We start from the raw sequence: 18,847 nt of genomic DNA, 5'->3' as shown, positions 1-18,847 counted from the left end.
AAAACTTTAATTTTAGGAATAGGTGGCTTGTGAGAGCTGAATGGTTGTTGTTGGGCTGTTTTGAAGTAAGCTGCTTAATCATTCACATGCTGTATGTATAAATGCAATTGTTCTTGGGGAAGCCAGGACTGAAGCTCGTGCTGTCTCTTCTTTCATATGTGTGTTTTTTCCTCTTGAAGAGCATCCAGTAATACTGGATCACGTCATTTCTTTGAACAACATAGAATGAGGTTGGCAATAAGCCCACTGCAGCGTAGGGAAAAGTAAAATTGTGCTTGCTTTATGAAGAAAAATAGACAGGTATTCGTCCCAATCTCTTCCTCGTTCTTAGTTGACGTGACCTTTGATTTTTTTTGAAGGTGTACATCACTGCCTCTGGTTTCTACTAAAGTCCTTTCATAAGTTTTTCTTAACCTGTGTGGAAGAACCTTGGTCATGCGATAGTATATCTTAATCTTCGTTACTGAATTCTTAATTGCTAGGCGGTTGGTGCTATTGTATCGCCAGTATTGTGGGTTTTCTGCTGTGCCCTCCCTCTGACTGCGGTCCTGTTGGAAGGATGCCCCTGGAAAAATGCCCTTTATCCAGGAGCAATGAAAACTTCCCAGGGTCGGCTGTGATTATTGCCATTCCTGAAATAACTCAGGGGATTAAAAAACAATAATGATAAAGATGGATTTGCTGACTTCCAGCTTGCCACAAAGACTATTGCAACCACCAAACAGCCCAGACTAAACCGAGATACCTAATTTTTAAGCAATTTTTTTTCCTTAATTTAATGGAAAACTATACTGTTTTCTTTCTTCAATGGAAGTTTATACTCTGTCCACACAGCAGGTTTAACTCCTCCTGTGCAGACCAGTATCTCTTCCCGCTGCACTGGAACATTCACCGAGCGCATCTCCCGGAATTTGCTGGGAATGCCTTTGGCCAGCACCGAGGGCTTTCAAACAGCACCTGCCTCTTCTAATTTAATGTTTGTTTCAGTCTGCAGCGGCAGCCTGCTAAAATCTAAATCAAATCAGGAGGTGGACATTGAATTTATTAAGCTTCTGCTTAATCTGAGTGGAATAATGCAAGAGGCTCCGAGAGCAACGAATTGTTTTGGTTTTATTGGGAATCCGGTTTAAAAAAAAACCCAAAACCAAAATAGATTTTCTTATTTTATTTTCTTTCTTGAGAGTCTGACCACACGGAGCTATTTCTGATTAATGCTAACGCCTCGTTCAAAGGCGTCCCCAAGAATTAAAGACATGCTTTTCTTTCTACCCTCCCAGCTGGTAACATAGGAGTGTTGGGAGGTTAAGTGATTTGTCCAGGGTTGTGTCTCCCGAGCCTGAAGTCAGGCTAATCCTCCAGTCCCAGTGCTTTGAGGTGGACCTGCCTGCCCTTTCATAACATAACAAGCTCTTCTGAAAGATCAAGAGGCCGTGAAAGCTAATGAAGCCAGGACATGGCATATAAAGCGCAGTAATTATGCCAGAGGTAAGATTATGGCAGTAGAGGTTCATGGAGATGCTCTCCTCCTGCCCGGGTGGGTACCTGTCTGGGGGCATGCTTTCAGTGACCTGGTGGCTCTCATCTATATGAATTTAATTGGCAGACGTACGGTGGGTGAAGCAGCTTCGGAGGGAGCGGGTTGCAGAAGTCGGAGGCAGGCGATGCGAGCGTGGCGCTCCAGCGTGCCCCCGCCATGGGCTGTCTCCGAGCTCCCGCAGCTTTTAATGAAAGCTCGCTTTGTAAAGATCTAAGAACGGCAAAGTGCTTTTATTTTTGGCGCTGGACGGTTCGACATACTTGGGGTTTATGGGTGAAAGGGAAGTGTTGGATGTAGGTTTGTGTAGCAGCCTGCCCTGCCTGGAGGGCTTGCGTCTCTGCTGGAGCACAGCAACGAGGGGAGGATGGTGAAAATGCTCAACAAAAAAATCGTGGTCCCCTTTTTGAACATGCGTGTGCGTGCACGCGCGAGAGGACAGCATTATAGATGCTTGGGGAAATGCATTCATAACAGCCTCTTCTAACAGCTGACAGCTATTTAGCGGGATGCGAAGTGCTTGGTGCAGGGAGTGCTTGTGCTGCAGCTGTGGTCGCATTCGGGATCTCCCAGCTGGGGAATGAGTTACCCCCAGGGCTTCTGAGACCTTGCAAACACCCATGTCTATTGCCTTCTCTATTGCATGATCCCTTGCACATGGGTGTATACAAAGAGTCTTGGAGAATCAGTTTTATTATTAAAATTCTATAGTTTTGTGGTTGGGGTGGCTGATGGGCTGTGAAGTTTTGCACCACCGGCTTGTAAGTCCATCCCTGGGTGGTGGATGCTGAGAGCTGCTATGTTCTGCCAGTGGTTCCTGCATCTCACCTGGGTGTTGGATGGCTCCTGGCCGTGGTCAGTGATGAAATGCCTAGAGGTGCCAACATGACCTCTTACCACTGCTGGAGGCAGACCCAAATTTCATCCACTGTGCAAATACCACCTGAGATTTTGGGTTGCTTTGAGGTCATTGTGCCCCTCTCTGCATCCATCTGTCCAGGCAGTTCCATGGCTCAGCCCAGCTCCGTGTGCAGGTGGAGAATTTGCAGGATTCCAGCCAAGACCAGCAACATCTTGTTTCTGAGGCTGCCTCGAGCCGGGTACATCCTGATCCCTGGCTATTCTGGGCATTTCTAGAGCGTGTTTGATCTCTCTTCTGCCAGGAGAGAGCTGGCACTGGATGAAACCACAGCGGTGGAGATGAAAAGGCAGGCAAGGCACTTTGCAGGAGGAGCGAGAGCTGCAGCAATGGTCCATAAAACCCTTCCCGTAGTGGCAGAGCCTGGAGAAACTGGGACGAGGATCAGAGGGTGAGGAAAGCTGAGTAATGCATCACCAGCTGCACCTACTCCTGGTTTCGTGGTCCGAGCAAAGATGGGGCTCCTGGTTGTCCTGCAAGGATGCTACATCTCTTGCAAGGCTGCTTTTGGAGGGGACAGGGGAGATTGGGCTGAGGGTCCCGAACCGGCCCTTTCCCTGTGGCGGTCTCCCTCCCTCGTGGCAGGGAAAGCACAGGAGGCTTTTTGGGGTGCCAGAGGTGGTGTGCTGAGAAAATTCTACTTATTCATTTTATCATTTTATATCCCCCTCCCCCCCCCCCGGATAAAACTGCTGTTCCAGCAGTATATTTGTTTAGCTCCATTAGCATCCAAGGGTTCCCGCTGCTGTAGCTATTGAGCAACTCTAAAAATAATGAAACACGGTACATATAAAAATCTATTGCTCTTCAGCTGCAGAGCAGACTGTTAGACAGCTGCTGCTGCTGCTTTAACTCCTGGGTTGCTCCAAGCATTATTTGCCTCTTGGTTTTAAGATGAGGGACAAAGCTGTCTTTGGTGCTACGGTGCTGGTGTCGCTTGGATTTGCTGTCGTTTGCCCCAACACCTTGTGTTTTGTGTAAGAATAGGTTTATATAGATATTATTTCAATCAACAGGAAGAGTTGGAGGGGGAGCACGTCCCCAAAAATGCCAATAAATCAGTGGTCGTTGAAGGGTTCCTATAGACTCTGTGTTGCCTGGCTGAGTCCAACATCAGGCTGGCTTTATGGGACTGTTTCCACCAAAAAAAAAAAAAAAAAAAAGCCTGACTCGAAGTGAGCCCTTGCAAGGGTAGAGCAATTTTGGGTTCCTCGTTCTCGGGACCCTGCCCTGGCAGCCCGATGAGCAGGGAAACTGGTACCTGCTCTGGTAAAAAGAAAGGTGGATGCAGAGGGTGAGGGAAACCTGTGCATGGAGGTTGCAGCGTTACTGCTGGGTCTGCGATGCGTTTGTCCCAGCTCCTGAGAGCGAGTACTGGAGGTGTCTTGCACAGCAACAGTTACTTGCTTGGCATGAGGATGTGCCTTTATGCAGCCTGGGCAGACTATTTATCTCTGCATCATAAAAGCAAAATAAATCTCATTAGGAGAAGGTGAGTAATGCCATAATCTGGTTCCTTGTGAGCGGTGCTGCTCGCTCTTGGATTTTGTCCCTTCACGGACACTTTGGCTGGGCTATACGGGTCCACCTTTGGGGTTTCCTCTGAGGCATAAGGGTGGCCTGAACATTGGAGATGCTAAAAAGGCTAAATGTTGCATCTAAATGTTTTTCTGGAGCCTTGAAGCCTGTTTGCAGGTTTGTCTCCAGTCGAAGAAGTTGGCTTTGGTGGCTTCTATTACTCACTTAGCTCAACAGCGTTGGGTTTGGGTTAAGGCTTGCTCTGTGGAGAGCAACCTATCGTTGTTCTGTGCAGAAGAAATATGCTTTGGTGTACAGTCTGCTGGGGGGAAACTGCTTATTTCATAAAAACTTCTAGAAGGCTGTTGTTTTTTTTTTTTCCAGGGAAATTAAATTTCACTTTTACCTTGAGTCCGTATCCCGCTTCGTTAGATTGGTAACAAGCCAGTGTTCACCTCGTCCAGGAGATGCCTGATTGAAAGTCTGATTGAAAATCAGACTTCTGGTCTATAATTTACCCAAAACCTAAAATTAGAATTTTTTTTTTTTTGGACTGAAATAAATGGTTCAGCTGCACTGACTTTACAATGAGTGTGGGATTGTATCCATGGTGAATTAATTTATTTATGATTTAATTTCCTGAGGTTTCCTTGTGCTTAAGTTTTTTTCTTTCTTTTTTTTCCCCTCCTCTCCAGTACACCAGGGTTTGGATTCCTGACCCTGATGAAGTTTGGAGATCGGCAGAAATTATCAAGGATTACAAAGAGGGAGATAAAAGCCTCCATCTGAAACTTGAAGATGAAACTGTAAGCTTTTGAACATCGTTATTCTTTTCAGTAATTTAAAGCTTCGAATTAATGTGTGAAGAAGCCTGAGCCATCTCATATTTTTTTAGGAAGTATTTTAAAATGTGTTTCGTTGCCTTAATGCTTCCAGCTTCTCCCTGCCTGCTCTCTCCCCAGATACTTGTGTTAAAGTAGGTTGTGAGAAAACCCTTGACCTCTCTTATCTCTTTTCATCCCCTGGCAAAGTTGTAATAGTCTGTGATATCAGAATGATTTTTTAATTTTCTTTTTATATAGCAGCAATATGTTAGAAATATCAGCTTATGCTTTTTGTTGCCGAACCAATTGCAAAGACCACGGCTGGTGGCATCTGCTCAAACTTGGTACTGATGGAGAAATCACATACAGAGCAGAAGCGACTGCTGTGCAACAACTTTCTCCACGCCTTAGTTTTTCTCTTTAAGTATAGTCTTATGTAAACCCCTTTTTTCTCCATTTTTTTTAAATAAAAAAGCTCTAAAAGACAAAAACGAGAAACTCATTTAAATGTAGATGTTTTTTTAGCAAGTGCTGCTTTCAAATGCACGAACAGCCCAGGTTCCCGGCGTGTGTGCAGCCGCCGATAAATCATTCCCAAAGCAGGATGGAGGCTGGGGAAGAGCAGCTGCTTTCTGTCCTGCACAAAAAGCTCAGGGGGTGGGACGTTGGGTAACAACGGGGGATTGTAGCTGAAGTTAACCCTGGCATTTGCATCAGCTTCAAACTTTGAGTGGTTTATGGGAAGGAAGCAGTCTGGCTATGTGCCTGCCATGAGGTGCATGTCCCACACGTGGTGCATGGTGTAGCAGGAGGAATAAATACATTTTTAATGAAGAATTCCACCTAAATGAGCTTTCGTCACTGAGCAGACGGGGTTTTCGTGATTGTCTAGAGGGTGATCTGCTCTGTTGCTAAAAGAGTTAATAGAGGCCACTTTCTCCAAATTGAAAAAGCTCAGAGGAGGGCAAGTAATTCGTGTCCCCTGCCAGCTGACCATTTCCATACTGCGGGGAATATTTTCACCCTATTACTTAATGGGAAGATGGAGAACAGGAATGAGACACGCTTGATTAGGCTATTCATCAAAACATTTCTTCTTCCAGAGCAGCGCAAGCGCGGGTTCTTTGCAGTACGTGAATATGTCAGGTTTGCGAAGAAAGTCATTCACGTTGAAATCTGCACCCAGTGCAGGATGCTGTTGGCTCTCCCCGGGGCAGCCCCAAACTGTGCTCGTCCTCCCCAATTTGGTCTTCCAGCATAGGGCAGCTTTTTGAGGAGGGTAAAGGATGGATTATGCTCCTCTTGGAGATGCTTTTTTCCCCTCCATGGTGATAAATCTGGATGAGGAGATGCTCAGATGCCATCTCACTGTCCCTTGGAAGCGCCAGGTATATTCTTGTAGGACCATGAGAAGATGCCTCTTGCTTCTTGGTGGGCTCCCTGCCCAGTAGCCCTGTGGTTTGATCTCCTGGATTCACTGTCCCGTGTCTATCGGTCCCTCTTCCACATCATATCAATCATTGTTTGAGCATATCTTTTTCTCAGATGACATCATGCTTTGTGCTCATTATGCAAGCATGATGCTCATGATTGACATGTTTCCACTGTTCCAGTTATTCCACACAGCAGCTTGTCCCTGCCTCCCAGTGCCATCGGATGCCACAGGGGTGACCCTCACTGCAGGTTTCTCACATGCTTTTTCTCTTGCTCCTGAGGCAAGAAGATGGAAACCTTGGAGAAACCAAGCAGCAGTGCTCAAGCTTTTGCAAGAAACTGGTGACAGGTGTGAAAAGCGCTACAGGCTTTAACTCCAGCGCAGGTTTCATGCGCAGCGCTAGTGGGTGCCCTTTTGGGGTGCCCAGCAGAGATGGGTGCCAGGGTGCAGGTGGGCGCCCATCTCGTCCACAGCAGCTTCTTCCAACTGCTAGTGGTGCAAAGGACATCTGCAAATACTGCCGAGCACTGCAACCTCCATCCTTCTTTTCTGGTTGAGATCTTCAGCAGTTTTAGTATTTGGGAGGGGGGAAGATTTTTCTTTTTGCTCTTTAATCTGGATATTTCCCTGGAAACCAAAGTGGCTAAGAGGTCCTGCAAGGTCTAGCCTTTTTGTACAGCTGAGTTTCGGGTCAGCAATATTAAAGTACAAGGAGATTAAATTATTACTAGGTGTTGTAGGTAGTAGCTTAATAAGCACGTCACGGTCACGGTGAAACACAGGAACATCTCATTTTGGGGTTGTGCAAGAGACCGCTGCTTAGTGTGGGTGCTCCCAGAGACCCCTGTTTGATGCTCTACCATACGAAACCCTGCTTGGAACCAAGTCACGTTGGGCTGAAAAGCTTTAGCGAAGGGGAACGGCGCACGTGTGCATCAGATGGAGATACCGAGCATACATATCTTCGGGGGATTCGAAGCTGTTGAAAGCCTTTTGTTCCTGACAGCCAACATGCATTACCCAACTGTTTAGTGCTTCTCTTTTGTCCTTGTGCTTTAAGTGAATTTTCATGGATTTTGTGGTTTCTGGCTGTACTCTGCATGCAAGAGTACTCCTCCTGAATGAAGAGCTGATTTTTAAATATCACCAGGGATCCCTGGTGTGTTTGCCATTAAGATGTGAGACTGAGTGAAAACTCTTGAAAATTAGCGTTGGCAACGTGGAATCGGAGTATAAAACAAGCCTGAGGTTGTCAGACGTGCTGTGTGACCCTGTCCTTGGGCGCTTGGGTCAGCTCTTGTGCTGTTTGCACGGGCAGCGAGCCAGTGCCAATGCGATGGTAGTGGTGCCCTTCTGCTTGCAAACTGGGATTCTTCCCTTCTACTGGGAGTTGAGCATCAGGACCCCATCCTGAGACACCCCACGGGAAGCAACATTGCAGGCGATTTTTTTTTTTTTTTTTTTTTCTCCTTTCCCCTCCCACTGCAAAAGAAAAAAAAATACACTTTTTCTTTAGTTGGTGGCTCTCCTGTTCGTTTGGGGATGAGCCAAAAATAGTTAGCATATGGGCCGCCGTATGCTTCAATGGCGTAACCTGGCTTTTCAGATATTGAAGCAGCAGGGTGTCCGTGCTTCTCTCTGTCCTTGTCTGCCTGAAGGGGTGTAAGGTTTTTAGTATTAAAGGAAAGCGAATTAAAAATGAGTTGAGAAATCACTCTGATGGGAAGAATATGGTCTAGTTTAAAATGAGGCTATTTTTTGAAAATGCTTGGATCGGATGAAGCTGTGGTTTCAGTATGGTACCTGTTACTACTCGGAGCTGGCTAAAGGCTGTTTGTCCCAAGGCTGGCCTGAAAACAGCTCAGGTGTGCTCAGGTTGGTGCTTGTGGACCATCAGTGTCCACCAGGACCAGCTAAAGCCGTTTACCCAGGGAACTACCTGTTCACCTGGTAGTGTATCATGCAGGTCCCTATAGCATTTAGTATAAAGGGGCTTTCGTTTCATTTAGAGCAGGATGTGTTAGTATTTTATAGTGTGAGCATGGAGTTATGCTTGGATAAGTTATAAGACATTAAAGGAGTTGTTGGTTTTGGGTTCTCATGTTCCTCATGTGTGTCTCTTCAGCTCTACGAATATCCTATTGACCTCCAAGGAAATGAGCTGCCTTTCCTGCGCAACCCAGATATTCTGGTGGGAGAGAATGACCTGACAGCCCTCAGCTACTTGCACGAGCCCGCAGTCCTCCACAACCTCAAAGTCAGGTTCCTTGAGTCCAACCACATCTATACATACTGCGGTGAGTGTCCAGGCCACGTGTTCAACTTCTGGAAAGGAGTAGGTTAAAACATGTCCACATAGAAACCTCTTGAGACCATAAGCCAGAGGCTGTGGCATGAGGAAGGTCTGGGGGCTGTGAATTTGGGACGGGTGGGAGACAGGAGCGTGTGCCAACAAGCTTTTGGTTGCAAAACTGGAGGTGGTTTTTGACGTTTAGTGCACTGTGAACTTCCTGAGCTGATGGTCCATGTATGTAACTCTTGGTGGAAACATCTTGTCAGATGAGTTTGAGGCCAACTTTGCGAGCTCTTGGCAGTCTATGGGGAAAAAAGTAGGACGTAGAAAACTCCTGGAGAACAGCAGTGTGCCAGAAAGATGCGCTCCGACTGAGAAATGTCCATAGCGGGTTTTCCTCCTGAAAGACTGCAAAAAAAAAAAAAAAAAACCCTTGCTGCTCTGTTGTTTCCTTCCTTTTCTTGATGACTTTGTGGGTCATTGAACTCTTCAAAGCAGAAGGAGGGCAGGTGTGAGGTTGGGTTTGTCCTTCCTGGGAAGGGGTGGCCTGCCAAAACCATTCAGTTACCTGTGAATGGATGGCAACAAACTACAACCTAAAAACGAAGGAAGAAGGCAATTCAGCCGTTCTTATTCAGTTACGTTGAAGAATATTGAATGTTGAACCCTCTCGCTGGCACTCGAGATGACCTTGCTAGCAGTGATGCAGACTAACGATTCTCTGAGTGATGAGTTAAGATTTCGGCAAAGAGCATGGGACTGTTTGTGCGGCAGGGTTAAGGCTGGTACATACAGCTACGATTAAGCGTTGCAGCTTTTGCTGAGAAAACGCTTGGCAGGAGGAGACTCTTCTTTAAAGTAACGGCCTTGAAATGTGTGGCCTTAGCAGCTGATAATAGTAGTGATTTTCCTTTAAATTTGTAACGATGTGTAATATTAGACTACTGGAATAACTTGCAGCCTTTTGCAGCATCCCGTGTGCTCCCAGTCAGCTGCTTTCATCCGAAATCGGTGAGGTTTCGTTAGCGTGGCTTCTCGTGAAGGTTTATGATAATCTCGAGCGTGGCATCGCGTTAGTGAAGATGCACAGGTTCAGGCTTAGCAAGTGTGGGTTTAGCTACAAAGCCCTGTGCAGGTGCAGCGTACCTTGTGCTCTGTGTTATAAAGTAGTTGAGAAGGGGAGAAAAGTGCTTATCTGGCAGCAAGGGCTGAGGCAACTGCAGCGCGGTGTGCGTCGTGGCTGCAGGAGTGTTTTCGGTGACTAAAGGAAAAAGATATGTGACCTGAACAGAACCAAAAAGCAAACAGGAGGAGGGCATGGTGAGGTGAAGCTGTTGGATTAGTACCCCACGGAGGCAGGTAACGTGACTTTGCTGACCTTTGCCTTTCATTGCGGGTTAAGTCACGTATGGTGGTGTTTGCTTCAAGCTGAGAGTTCCCGTGCTTTGCTGTAATTTGAGTGTGCCCCAGCCCCGAATCGGCCAGGCTGGGAGCACAGCACCCACATCCACCAGCCACGTGCTCTCCAGAGCTCCCTTACAATAATTTAAACCGGCAAAATCTTGAGGATACTTTGGAGATGGAACTTCAGTTGTGCAGGGTGCAGAGCAGCTCCCTCGAGCCCACGGTAGCACCACACGTGGCTTTGCCTCTCATTAATTCCTGGGCTCGCTGCCTCCTCTGGGCAGGAATGGTGTTCCTATGGCTGGAGAGGAAAGAGACTTTAAAGCTTTAATGCAGACTCTGGCATTCCTTTCCTGTGACTTATGTATTTCATTTTGATTTGAGTACATTCTTTGTTATGAGCTTTTACACAGAATTTAAGCCGGGGAAAATCCGGAATATTTGTTTGGGTCTAGCAGAGCTTTGGTTGCATAGGAATTGCTTTACTGAAGTGATGGCTCAGGCACTGTTTAGCCCTTCTTCTCACTCCTCCTGCAAAGTCTGGCTTCACACAATGAAGATTATTATATATTTGCTTTTCTCACCTCCTCTGTAGCTGTACTGGAGCTTACAGCCTTGCTATCAAAGCATAACGCTTTGAAGGAGATGCTGAGATAAGAATTAGTTCTTCCCTGTTCCCTTCTCATCCTTTCTTTTCTCCAAGCACCGTATTAAAAAAAAAACAAAAAACAAAACAACAACCCAAAAAACCAAACAACAAAATCAAAACAACTAACACAAGCCCTGAAAAGCCCTGAGGTATTAATTCTGTGCTTGGTTTGTAACATATCTGTTTATTTATCTGTTCTAAGGTATTGTGCTTGTTGCCATCAATCCATATGAGCAGCTGCCAATCTACGAACAAGATGTCATCTACGCGTACAGTGGCCAAAACATGGGGGATATGGATCCTCACATCTTTGCGGTGGCAGAGGAAGCCTATAAGCAGATGGCCAGGTGAGCTGGGCGCCCAGTCAATGGGGTGGAGTCAAACAGTCGGATCAAAAGCGGGCAAATATCCGATTAAATATTGCAAATATGCGATTAAAGTGAAGTTGAGGATAAGAGTGTGAAAATTCCAGATTTTCATCTCTGTTGAGAATACAAGGTCTTCGATCATGGCTTTATATTCCTGAGTTGGTCTGGTATCTCCCCATCATAGTGGCCGTCTTCACCCATGGGTGCTGTAGCTCTGTCCCTCTTCTGCAAGATGTAAGACTTGGTTCCTGTGTCAGCCTCCCTTCATTCTGAAATCTCTTTGAGGTCACGTATTTCTAGTTAATTCTTCTTACCAACTTGACCCCGTTATCGGCTGACGAGACTGCTGGGCAGGATGGCCTGATAGGGATCTTTGTGGTCCTCAGGAACTCACTGGTTCGGTGCAACTGTGATTCAGATTGGGATCCTTCTCCTGCTGCTTGGATGAGTTTCCTGGAAGAAATTCAGACCACTCCACAAATGTCATGTTTAATAGCTTGGAGGAAACCGCATTTCAGATAATTTGGTGAGATAATCAGACTAAACTCAGAAGCTAATGTTGGTCCTCTTTATGGAGATGCTGTGATTTTGAGTTAGGATGTGACTGGCAGAGATTTGGAGCTATTTATGGTTACTTCAAAGTAGCGTCTTCACCAGATGAATGTGGTCTGAGTTTTACTTTATCTATTTCTGTGTTTGTTGTGCAGCTGAGGACAGATGCAGGATTTTGCTCTTACTGAATAAGCCACTATCTAAAAGAATTTGAGAGGAAGCTGAAAGTCGTTGTACTGGGTATCATTTTATTGTAGTTGTCTGGACTCGTGCAGTATGTTTAGATTTGCTTGTGGATTAGCTGTGATTTTTATACAGCCCTGGCTTTTAATAGCAAGAGTAAGCACTGAACTGTTTACCAAGGGTTTCAGCTTGTTTTCTGCCGTGTCTTTGCTATAAGTGGCGGGTATGGATGTGTTTCTAATCGAGGATGAACCAGAGTTCAATCCTGAAATGCATCTGGAGGTGCATTGCCATAGGCAGAGATCAGATGAATTGTACCCAAACTGACTCCAGCCTGCGATTCACACCTCCTGCAAGTGCTTGTGCTTTGGGCATAACCCCTTTGGGAAGAATTTAGAAATTTTGGGAGCTGTCTATAGAAAGAGGAAAGCTTAGGGCTCTGTCCTTGTTATGTGAGTCCAGGCTGAGCAGCAAGCTGCGTGGTTCTTTGCAGAAGATGGCAGGGTTTGCTGACCAACGTGAACAGGAGGCATGGATTTTCCTGGGCGCACGTCTAAATTTTAAGGCAGTTGCTTGCTTTTCTGGGGAAGACTTGGTGGTTTCCCACATCCCTGCGTATTTTTTGAAGGCAGTGGGCTAACCGACAGCTCTAACCAGAGATGCTCAACTCTCTACTCTCGTCCTTATCAGAGTAAATCTGCTTTTTTGACGGCCGCCCACCTAATTCGTAACTGCTGGCTGTGGATGGTAGGGAGCACTCTGTTTGCCACGGGACGTGGAAATAACCACCCTCGAAGCTCTTAAACAAGGTGCTTGCTATTCTGCGCTGCTCTGGTGCTCTCTGTCTCGGGCTGGAATTACGGTAATTGCAGGCTTGGGTACAAAAGAGGGATTCAAATAGGGCTGAGAAGAGACTGTAAAGTGGATTATAAGAACCTGCCTGGTTATTTGCAATGTGCCTTAAAGTGTAGCGCACTATATTTTGAATCCGAAAGCTTTTGGGTGGACGTTGCGTTCTCTGCAGTTTGATCCAAGCTTTTCCCTCCGCGGTGCCGCAGGGAGAGCGGTGGAGCTGCTGGAGAAGGGCGCGTGGATGGCGTGTCTCGTGGGTGATGGATGTAGTGTCTTGGACAGGACTGTTTTTTGCTTTTTTTAAGTGAATTACTGACTCTGCGAGATGCCTTCCATTTGCAGCTCCGCTTTAGGCAATGGGGCTGCACGTGAGCGTTGTGGGACATGGGTACGTGGGCAGCTCAGCCATGAGGATGGAGGTCTGTGAGTGTGTTAAACCTAAACTCGTGCAAAATCATCACTCATTTGGCAGTATCTTAGTTTTTCAATGGTTGCATTGTCCCAGGCATTCTATAGACCGGGAATAAAACTCAAAGCTGCAATCTCAGAAGGTCAGACTTAGAATGTGACTGAGAGCAGGAGACCAGTCTCTAGCTAACGTTTTGGGTTTCTTTCCTTATTTATCTCTATAAGTCTGTGATTGTGTATGTATATGCATATATAGGCTTACATATTTTAAAAAAAATTGAATTATTCAGTCTAAAACCAAATTAAATGGAAATCACATCATAGAAGAGCGAGAATAATAATGCAGATGCACATTCTGTATGAATTTCTCTGCTTTTCTTTCAAGGAGAGTGTCCTCAATGTGAGTAAGAAAATCAAACAGGTAAAACAAGCTTTCTCTGTGGAAACAGCTGATGTTATTTGCAATGTCTCTGACCGAAAAAGTGCTGAGTAAATAACTTGTTGGAGCCACAGAGCAGTCATTGCTGTGTGAGCTTGTCCGGTGTTTGGTGGTGTGTCATCTCCAAGTTTTGCAATAAGCGGCTTCATTTTCCTGCTTTTATATATGTCCATGGGATAATACTCGTGCAGTTTGCGTGGCAGAGCAGAACTTGATTGGCTGACTCTCATTAAACTGCTTCCTTGAGGTCAGACGCTGCACTGGGGTAATAAACCCTGCAAAAAAAAGCGTTGCTGAAATGGTGCTTGAGACTTTTTTTGGGGCCGCAGGTAAATAGTGCAAACTTGGAGCGAGTGTGTGAGCGGACTGATGGTGCCAGTTTCTCCCTTGCTGCTGGGTTTCAAGTTGCAGCGTTCCTCCGAGAGCAAACTTTTCATCCTTTTCATGAAGACCTGGATAAGGACGGCTGCAAGGTGTGTCATGTTTTTATAGGACAAATAGAGCAAGGACATAACGAGGAAACATGAAGTCACCTTGAATAGCTCTTCTCCAGTGCAGAACGCGTGGTCATATATAAAAAAAATATAAATATGCACATATATAATATGCGATGCCTTTTATATAAAATATATGTATGTAATAAGTATATATATGTATATTTTAGCTTTATTAGTGGCCCAGAGCACACTGAGAAGACGCAGTGGAGGTGACTGAGTTGGATTGAGTTGGATGGCAAGGAAAATTTAAGATTCTCTGTTAAATGAGAAAATTTGGAGGCAACTAGATTTTTTTAAATTTTTCTGGGCTTCTAGTATACCATCACTGTGTAGAGACAGGGTGCCAGGGCAGAACTTAAGACCTCTGCTGGTGTACAAGTGTTAGTGATGTTCCTGTGCTTTCTTGCCTGCCTCGAGTTGGTGGGGTCCGTGAGATGGGACTGGAGGCATCTTCCCAGGTGGCTGTAAAACTGTGCTGGATCCTGTGTCCAGTGTTGCCCCATCATCACGAAATGCCTATTTAAAAAAGAAAAAAAATAAATAGCTGCATGCGTATAACAATATCTGATCCCTTTTTTGGGGGGACAAAATATTTTGCAAAGCATCTGAACGCTTACTATGATTAGGACGTGTGTTTAAACTCCCCTTTAAATGAAAGCTTCTCCCAAAGAGGATGCTTTGCAGTGAGTTGCTTTGCAAGGAATTGCTTTGCAGCACTTGCATGTAAAACAGCTTAAAAAAAAAAAAAAGGCAGTGATTAAAATTCATATGTGACAGCCTCTAATTTTTCCGGTGACCAGCTCTTTAGAAGCTCCCTGCATACCCAGTGTGAGATTAAGCGCTCTCGGTTCGTCAAAACAATATTGTTTGAGGCAAAATACACAGCATGGAGTCAATTTGCTCCAAGTGCTGCTACCGGAGGTGGTGGAGTCAAGTGTTGGGGTGGTGGAAGGGTGGATCATTTAGTGATTGCTAAATAGCTGAGGCTGTGGGGTTCAAAACAATTTGTGCTTTGGGACACAGCAATGCGACCGTCTCCTCCTCTGGTCTTGCTCTCCGTCCTCCTGATACTACCTGGTGAGGTACGTTGGGTGTTAGTGCCTTTTGCGCCTTTAGGTGATGCAGAAGGTATTTGCACTCCTAAAAACAGCCTAAAAATCTTTTGGGGAACATCCAGAATCCCTCAGAGAGGCAGCACAGCCGCTGGTACCCTGGATGATTGCTTCTTGCTTTTCTTAGAGGAACAAAAGATCCCTTGTGTGCCCAAATCTTGGCGGTGGCTTTTATTTCCTTGTGTGTCATCACTTTGCGCAGAAGCCTGGAGTCTAGCAAAAATTCCTCTTGAAACTTTTATTTTTGCTCAAGTCAGCCCAACCAGCAGCTTTCCACACAGGAGCAGGGATTATTTCTCACTTCTCGCCCAGGCACACGTTCCTCTCGATGAATATGTCCCATCAGTCGCTGCCAGCTCCGTTGAGCTGACCGACGTTTGCACAGTGACAGCGCAATGCCAGCTTCCCATTCCCAGCTTTTGGGGCCTTTAGTTACAGGTCAGGTGTTCCCCTTCTTGTGTCCAGATGCTGAGCTGAGTCTATTAGGAAAATCACCACAGTATGCTAAAACAGTGGGTGTATTTGTGTGGCTTTTCTGTCTTTGGCCCCCGTCTCTTCCTTTAGTATTGGTTGGGTTCACTCTGGGCAGAGGCCAGGACTTGCTAGTCCAAGTAAAGTTTCTTAATGCCTGTTTGGGTGGGTTGTTTGTTTGTTTGTTTGTTTGTTTTAAATCATGCGTTATCCTTAATAAAACGCATAATTGAACAGTGGTAGGTGATAGAGGTATGTGGTGTGAATAGCATTGCTGTGGGTGACGGGGAAGGAGAATGGACACGCCAAAGGCTGTCAAACATCTTTCAGAAACGGGGAGCAGGGAATGAGGTGGTCTTTTCTCAAATCGTAAATCAAACGGCGAAAGCATCGTAAACCACTTGCTGTATGTTATGTTCTGTGTGTTTTCCAGTTGGCACATCTGGATCTTGCCATGACAACAACATATGGACCTTTTAATTAGCATGACGTAGCAGCAGTCTATGTCAGCTAATAAACACAAAATAAGTGCAATGTTCAAATCTTACAGTGAAAAAGATCTCAGGTAATAAAGGACTTGCTAAATCCTCTTAAGAAGTGTGTGCACTGGGTGACAGAGTAAGTGCTGTGCTTTTTATTTAGTTGTGCATTCGTTAGGCTGATGCTTTAACAGATGCACTGTGGCTGCAAAGCTGTTGCATGTGGTCAGACAAAAATATCTCCATCTGATCCATGTATAACTCTGCTAAATTGGAAATGCAGAACGTTTTATTGTTCTCCTGCCAAGAGCGTGAAAGGGCTCTGCAGACCTTAACTGACCCTTGCAACGTTGGTGGGAAAGCAAACGTTCTGGTGACCTGTTGGTTAGACTGGAGTTTCCTCCTTCCCAGTGTGAGGATCTCCTCGCAGTGGTGTCGATAGCTCTTGGAGAAGGAATGAAATAAGAAATGCAAGAGTGGTTTGGTGGATGATTTCAGCTTCTGTGTATCTGCTCCACAGGTCTCGGGTGGCTCGGTCGACGCTGGTGTCTGCGATTCAGCCCAGGGTCAGCATCTACTGTGTGATTCCTAGATTATAAGTTGTATGGAAACAGTGTGTCTTCCCTTTTCAGCCCCCCGCCACCACAAGGGGTGGCATGCACTGTTTCTGGCACTAAATGCTCAAACACCTCAACTGCAGGCGGGTTCCTCTGTCTAGTAGTGGCTTTCCATTCTTGTTGGAAGTTAGTGCACCCGAGTCTTGCATTGCACTGTCAAAAATGTATATCGAAGTGTAAAAAAAAAAAAAATAAAAATCACTGCTTGCCTGCACCAACAGGCAACACAGATGATGTGTGTCTTGCAGAGATACAGATGCCGGTGTGCAGGGCCACGACTGCTCTCTTTTCTGCTGTGGGGTGCGATGCTGGAGCTGGAAAAGAGCAGAAATTGCAGCATCGACCCTGCCCGTAACCTAATAAAGGCGGAGAGGGGTATGGGCATGGTGGGGGATGTCCTTTGGTAGCACTTCAAATTTCAAGCTTTACAAGAGGATTTAAAGCCATACAACGAAGGGAGCGGGTAGGAGTTAAAAGAGAGATTAACCCCTGACAGAGATGCAAGAGGAATCAGACTGGCACAATAAATAAAGCTGAATGCTGTGTTATATTAAAAGCAGGGAGGGGTTTAGGTCTCCTGGTGAATGAGGCTGGGTCGGGGGTTTGCTCGGCAAGGCTTTGCAGCAGGTACCATCTCAAAACTCAAGCTCTGCTCTAAAAAAAGGGTTAGAAAAAACCCCAACCACGCAATAGCCTTGAATTTAGGAAGGGGAGATACCGAGGGGGATCTCTTTTGTTTAGCGTCAAAAGTGGGATAGGGAGAAGGTTTTGGAAGAGCTGTCCCATAAACATGCCGGTGCTGGTGTTAGACCTCGGGGTTTGCAGAAGCAGCTGGACACAATTTTTCAGAGGTGCTATGAAGAGAAGAAAAAAAGGGAGAGATTCCAAATAATGTTGCCCAAGGATGGGAGGAGAGACCCTCCAGTCTTACTTGCTGTGCTATGGGAGAGGACAGAGATGCTCTGAGTATAAGTGGCCAAGTAAATGATCTCTTTTTTTTGTTTCCTTTTTTTGTTTCTTTTTGGCAATTTGGACTGAGAACGGTGCTCTTTGCTATCAGCTTTAATCATAAGTGAGATATCCCTTGTAGAAAATCGTAAATACTCATAATGGGAGAGCTTAAGGTACAGAAAGGTCAGTGCCTGACTAAGAGTAATGATTACGCGTGTGAAATGGCACCGACTTGGAAGGAGTTGTAATAGGCTACATCAGACACGTAATTACTGCTGTGATGCAGGAGAACCGTTTGAGCTCTGAGGTGTGAAAGCTGTAACACCAAATATCATTAAACATTTGAAACTGTTTACAAGCATCATAATTGCATCAGAGCACAAAGACTTGCCATTGTTCTTGCCCACCTCCCAGTCGCTGCTTGCCGTCCCTCGTCCTCAGTGAAATTCTGGAGATGTCAGGATGGAGGTGCACCCAAAAGTCAATGATCTTGATTTCTTAAAATCTCTTTCTGGGGTTTTCCTAATGTATATAAACTGTAATTAATTAGATAGTAGTGTAGGAGTTTTACAAGCATCGGTGGCTGATGACAGTTGAGGTGATGAAGGAAGGACCTTCTTTCTGAGACTGCCACAGGGGGTGGAAGAACAACTGAGTCTTGTCTTCCTGGTGCCTGCAGAGCTGAACTGCTGGGGTAGCATCATTCAAGCTTGGGGAGCAAAAAGCTGGTGTGATTCTTGCCCCCCACACGATCCTTTTTGGGAGGATGAAGTATGAAGCTTCCTCCATCTGCAGGGCTGCAGTGCTCCACAGAGGCTGCCTGCTGCTTGCCTGGTGGCTTGGGTTGGACCCAGGGATGCTCAGTGGTGCGATTCCAACGCAGAAAAGAGCATTGGGGTGCCAGAGAGCTAGTAAAATTGGCTGGGTGTGTGTTTTGCTCTTGTTAGAAACAGCACACAAAAGAATTGCTGACCTCGTTTTAGTGTGGCTGAGGAGCTTGTGTTCTTCCCCAACGGGGTGTGCAAAGCATAAATCCTGGGAGAAGGTCATCCTTCCTGCCTGCCCTTAGGAATTGGTGGAAAGACTGGAGACAGCTCAGCATTTTGCAGAAACTTGGAGTACACAGTTTTCTTTGTTATTGAAGGGGCATTTCCAGTCAGCTGCACAAAGCAGTCGGGGGAGAAAGTACCTTAATGGGGACCAGTGGCACTCCCACTGCTCTTGCAGGAGGAGTAACTGGTTTGCTGGAGCATCGCATAAAAGCACTCTGACCTCTGCAAAGACATCTTAATTGCACCATGGTATTTCATCTCGGCGTTAGAAACGTCAAATTGATATGCGT

The 18,847-nt window shown here is 45.8% G+C and overlaps 1 protein-coding gene across 1 annotated transcript in view; it reads left to right on the top strand.

The window, feature by feature from the left end:
* MYO5B (myosin VB) overlaps positions 1-18,847 on the top strand; it is a gene marked incomplete at its 5' end in the record, with an annotated part of 152,437 nt that overhangs the window by 25,031 nt on the left and 108,559 nt on the right. The window contains 3 exons of the mRNA XM_082497611.1: positions 4,667-4,777; positions 8,356-8,527; positions 10,779-10,923. Coding sequence (XP_082353737.1) covers positions 4,667-4,777; positions 8,356-8,527; positions 10,779-10,923 — 428 coding nt within the window. The remainder of the gene's footprint in view (positions 1-4,666; positions 4,778-8,355; positions 8,528-10,778; positions 10,924-18,847) is intronic.

Source organism: Vanellus vanellus (assembly GCF_965231255.1).
Source record: "Vanellus vanellus genome assembly, chromosome: Z".
NCBI classification, from domain to species: domain Eukaryota; kingdom Metazoa; phylum Chordata; class Aves; order Charadriiformes; family Charadriidae; genus Vanellus; species Vanellus vanellus.
The sequence above is the reverse complement of the archived record's forward strand: the minus strand, read 5'-3'. Positions and strand labels throughout refer to the sequence as shown.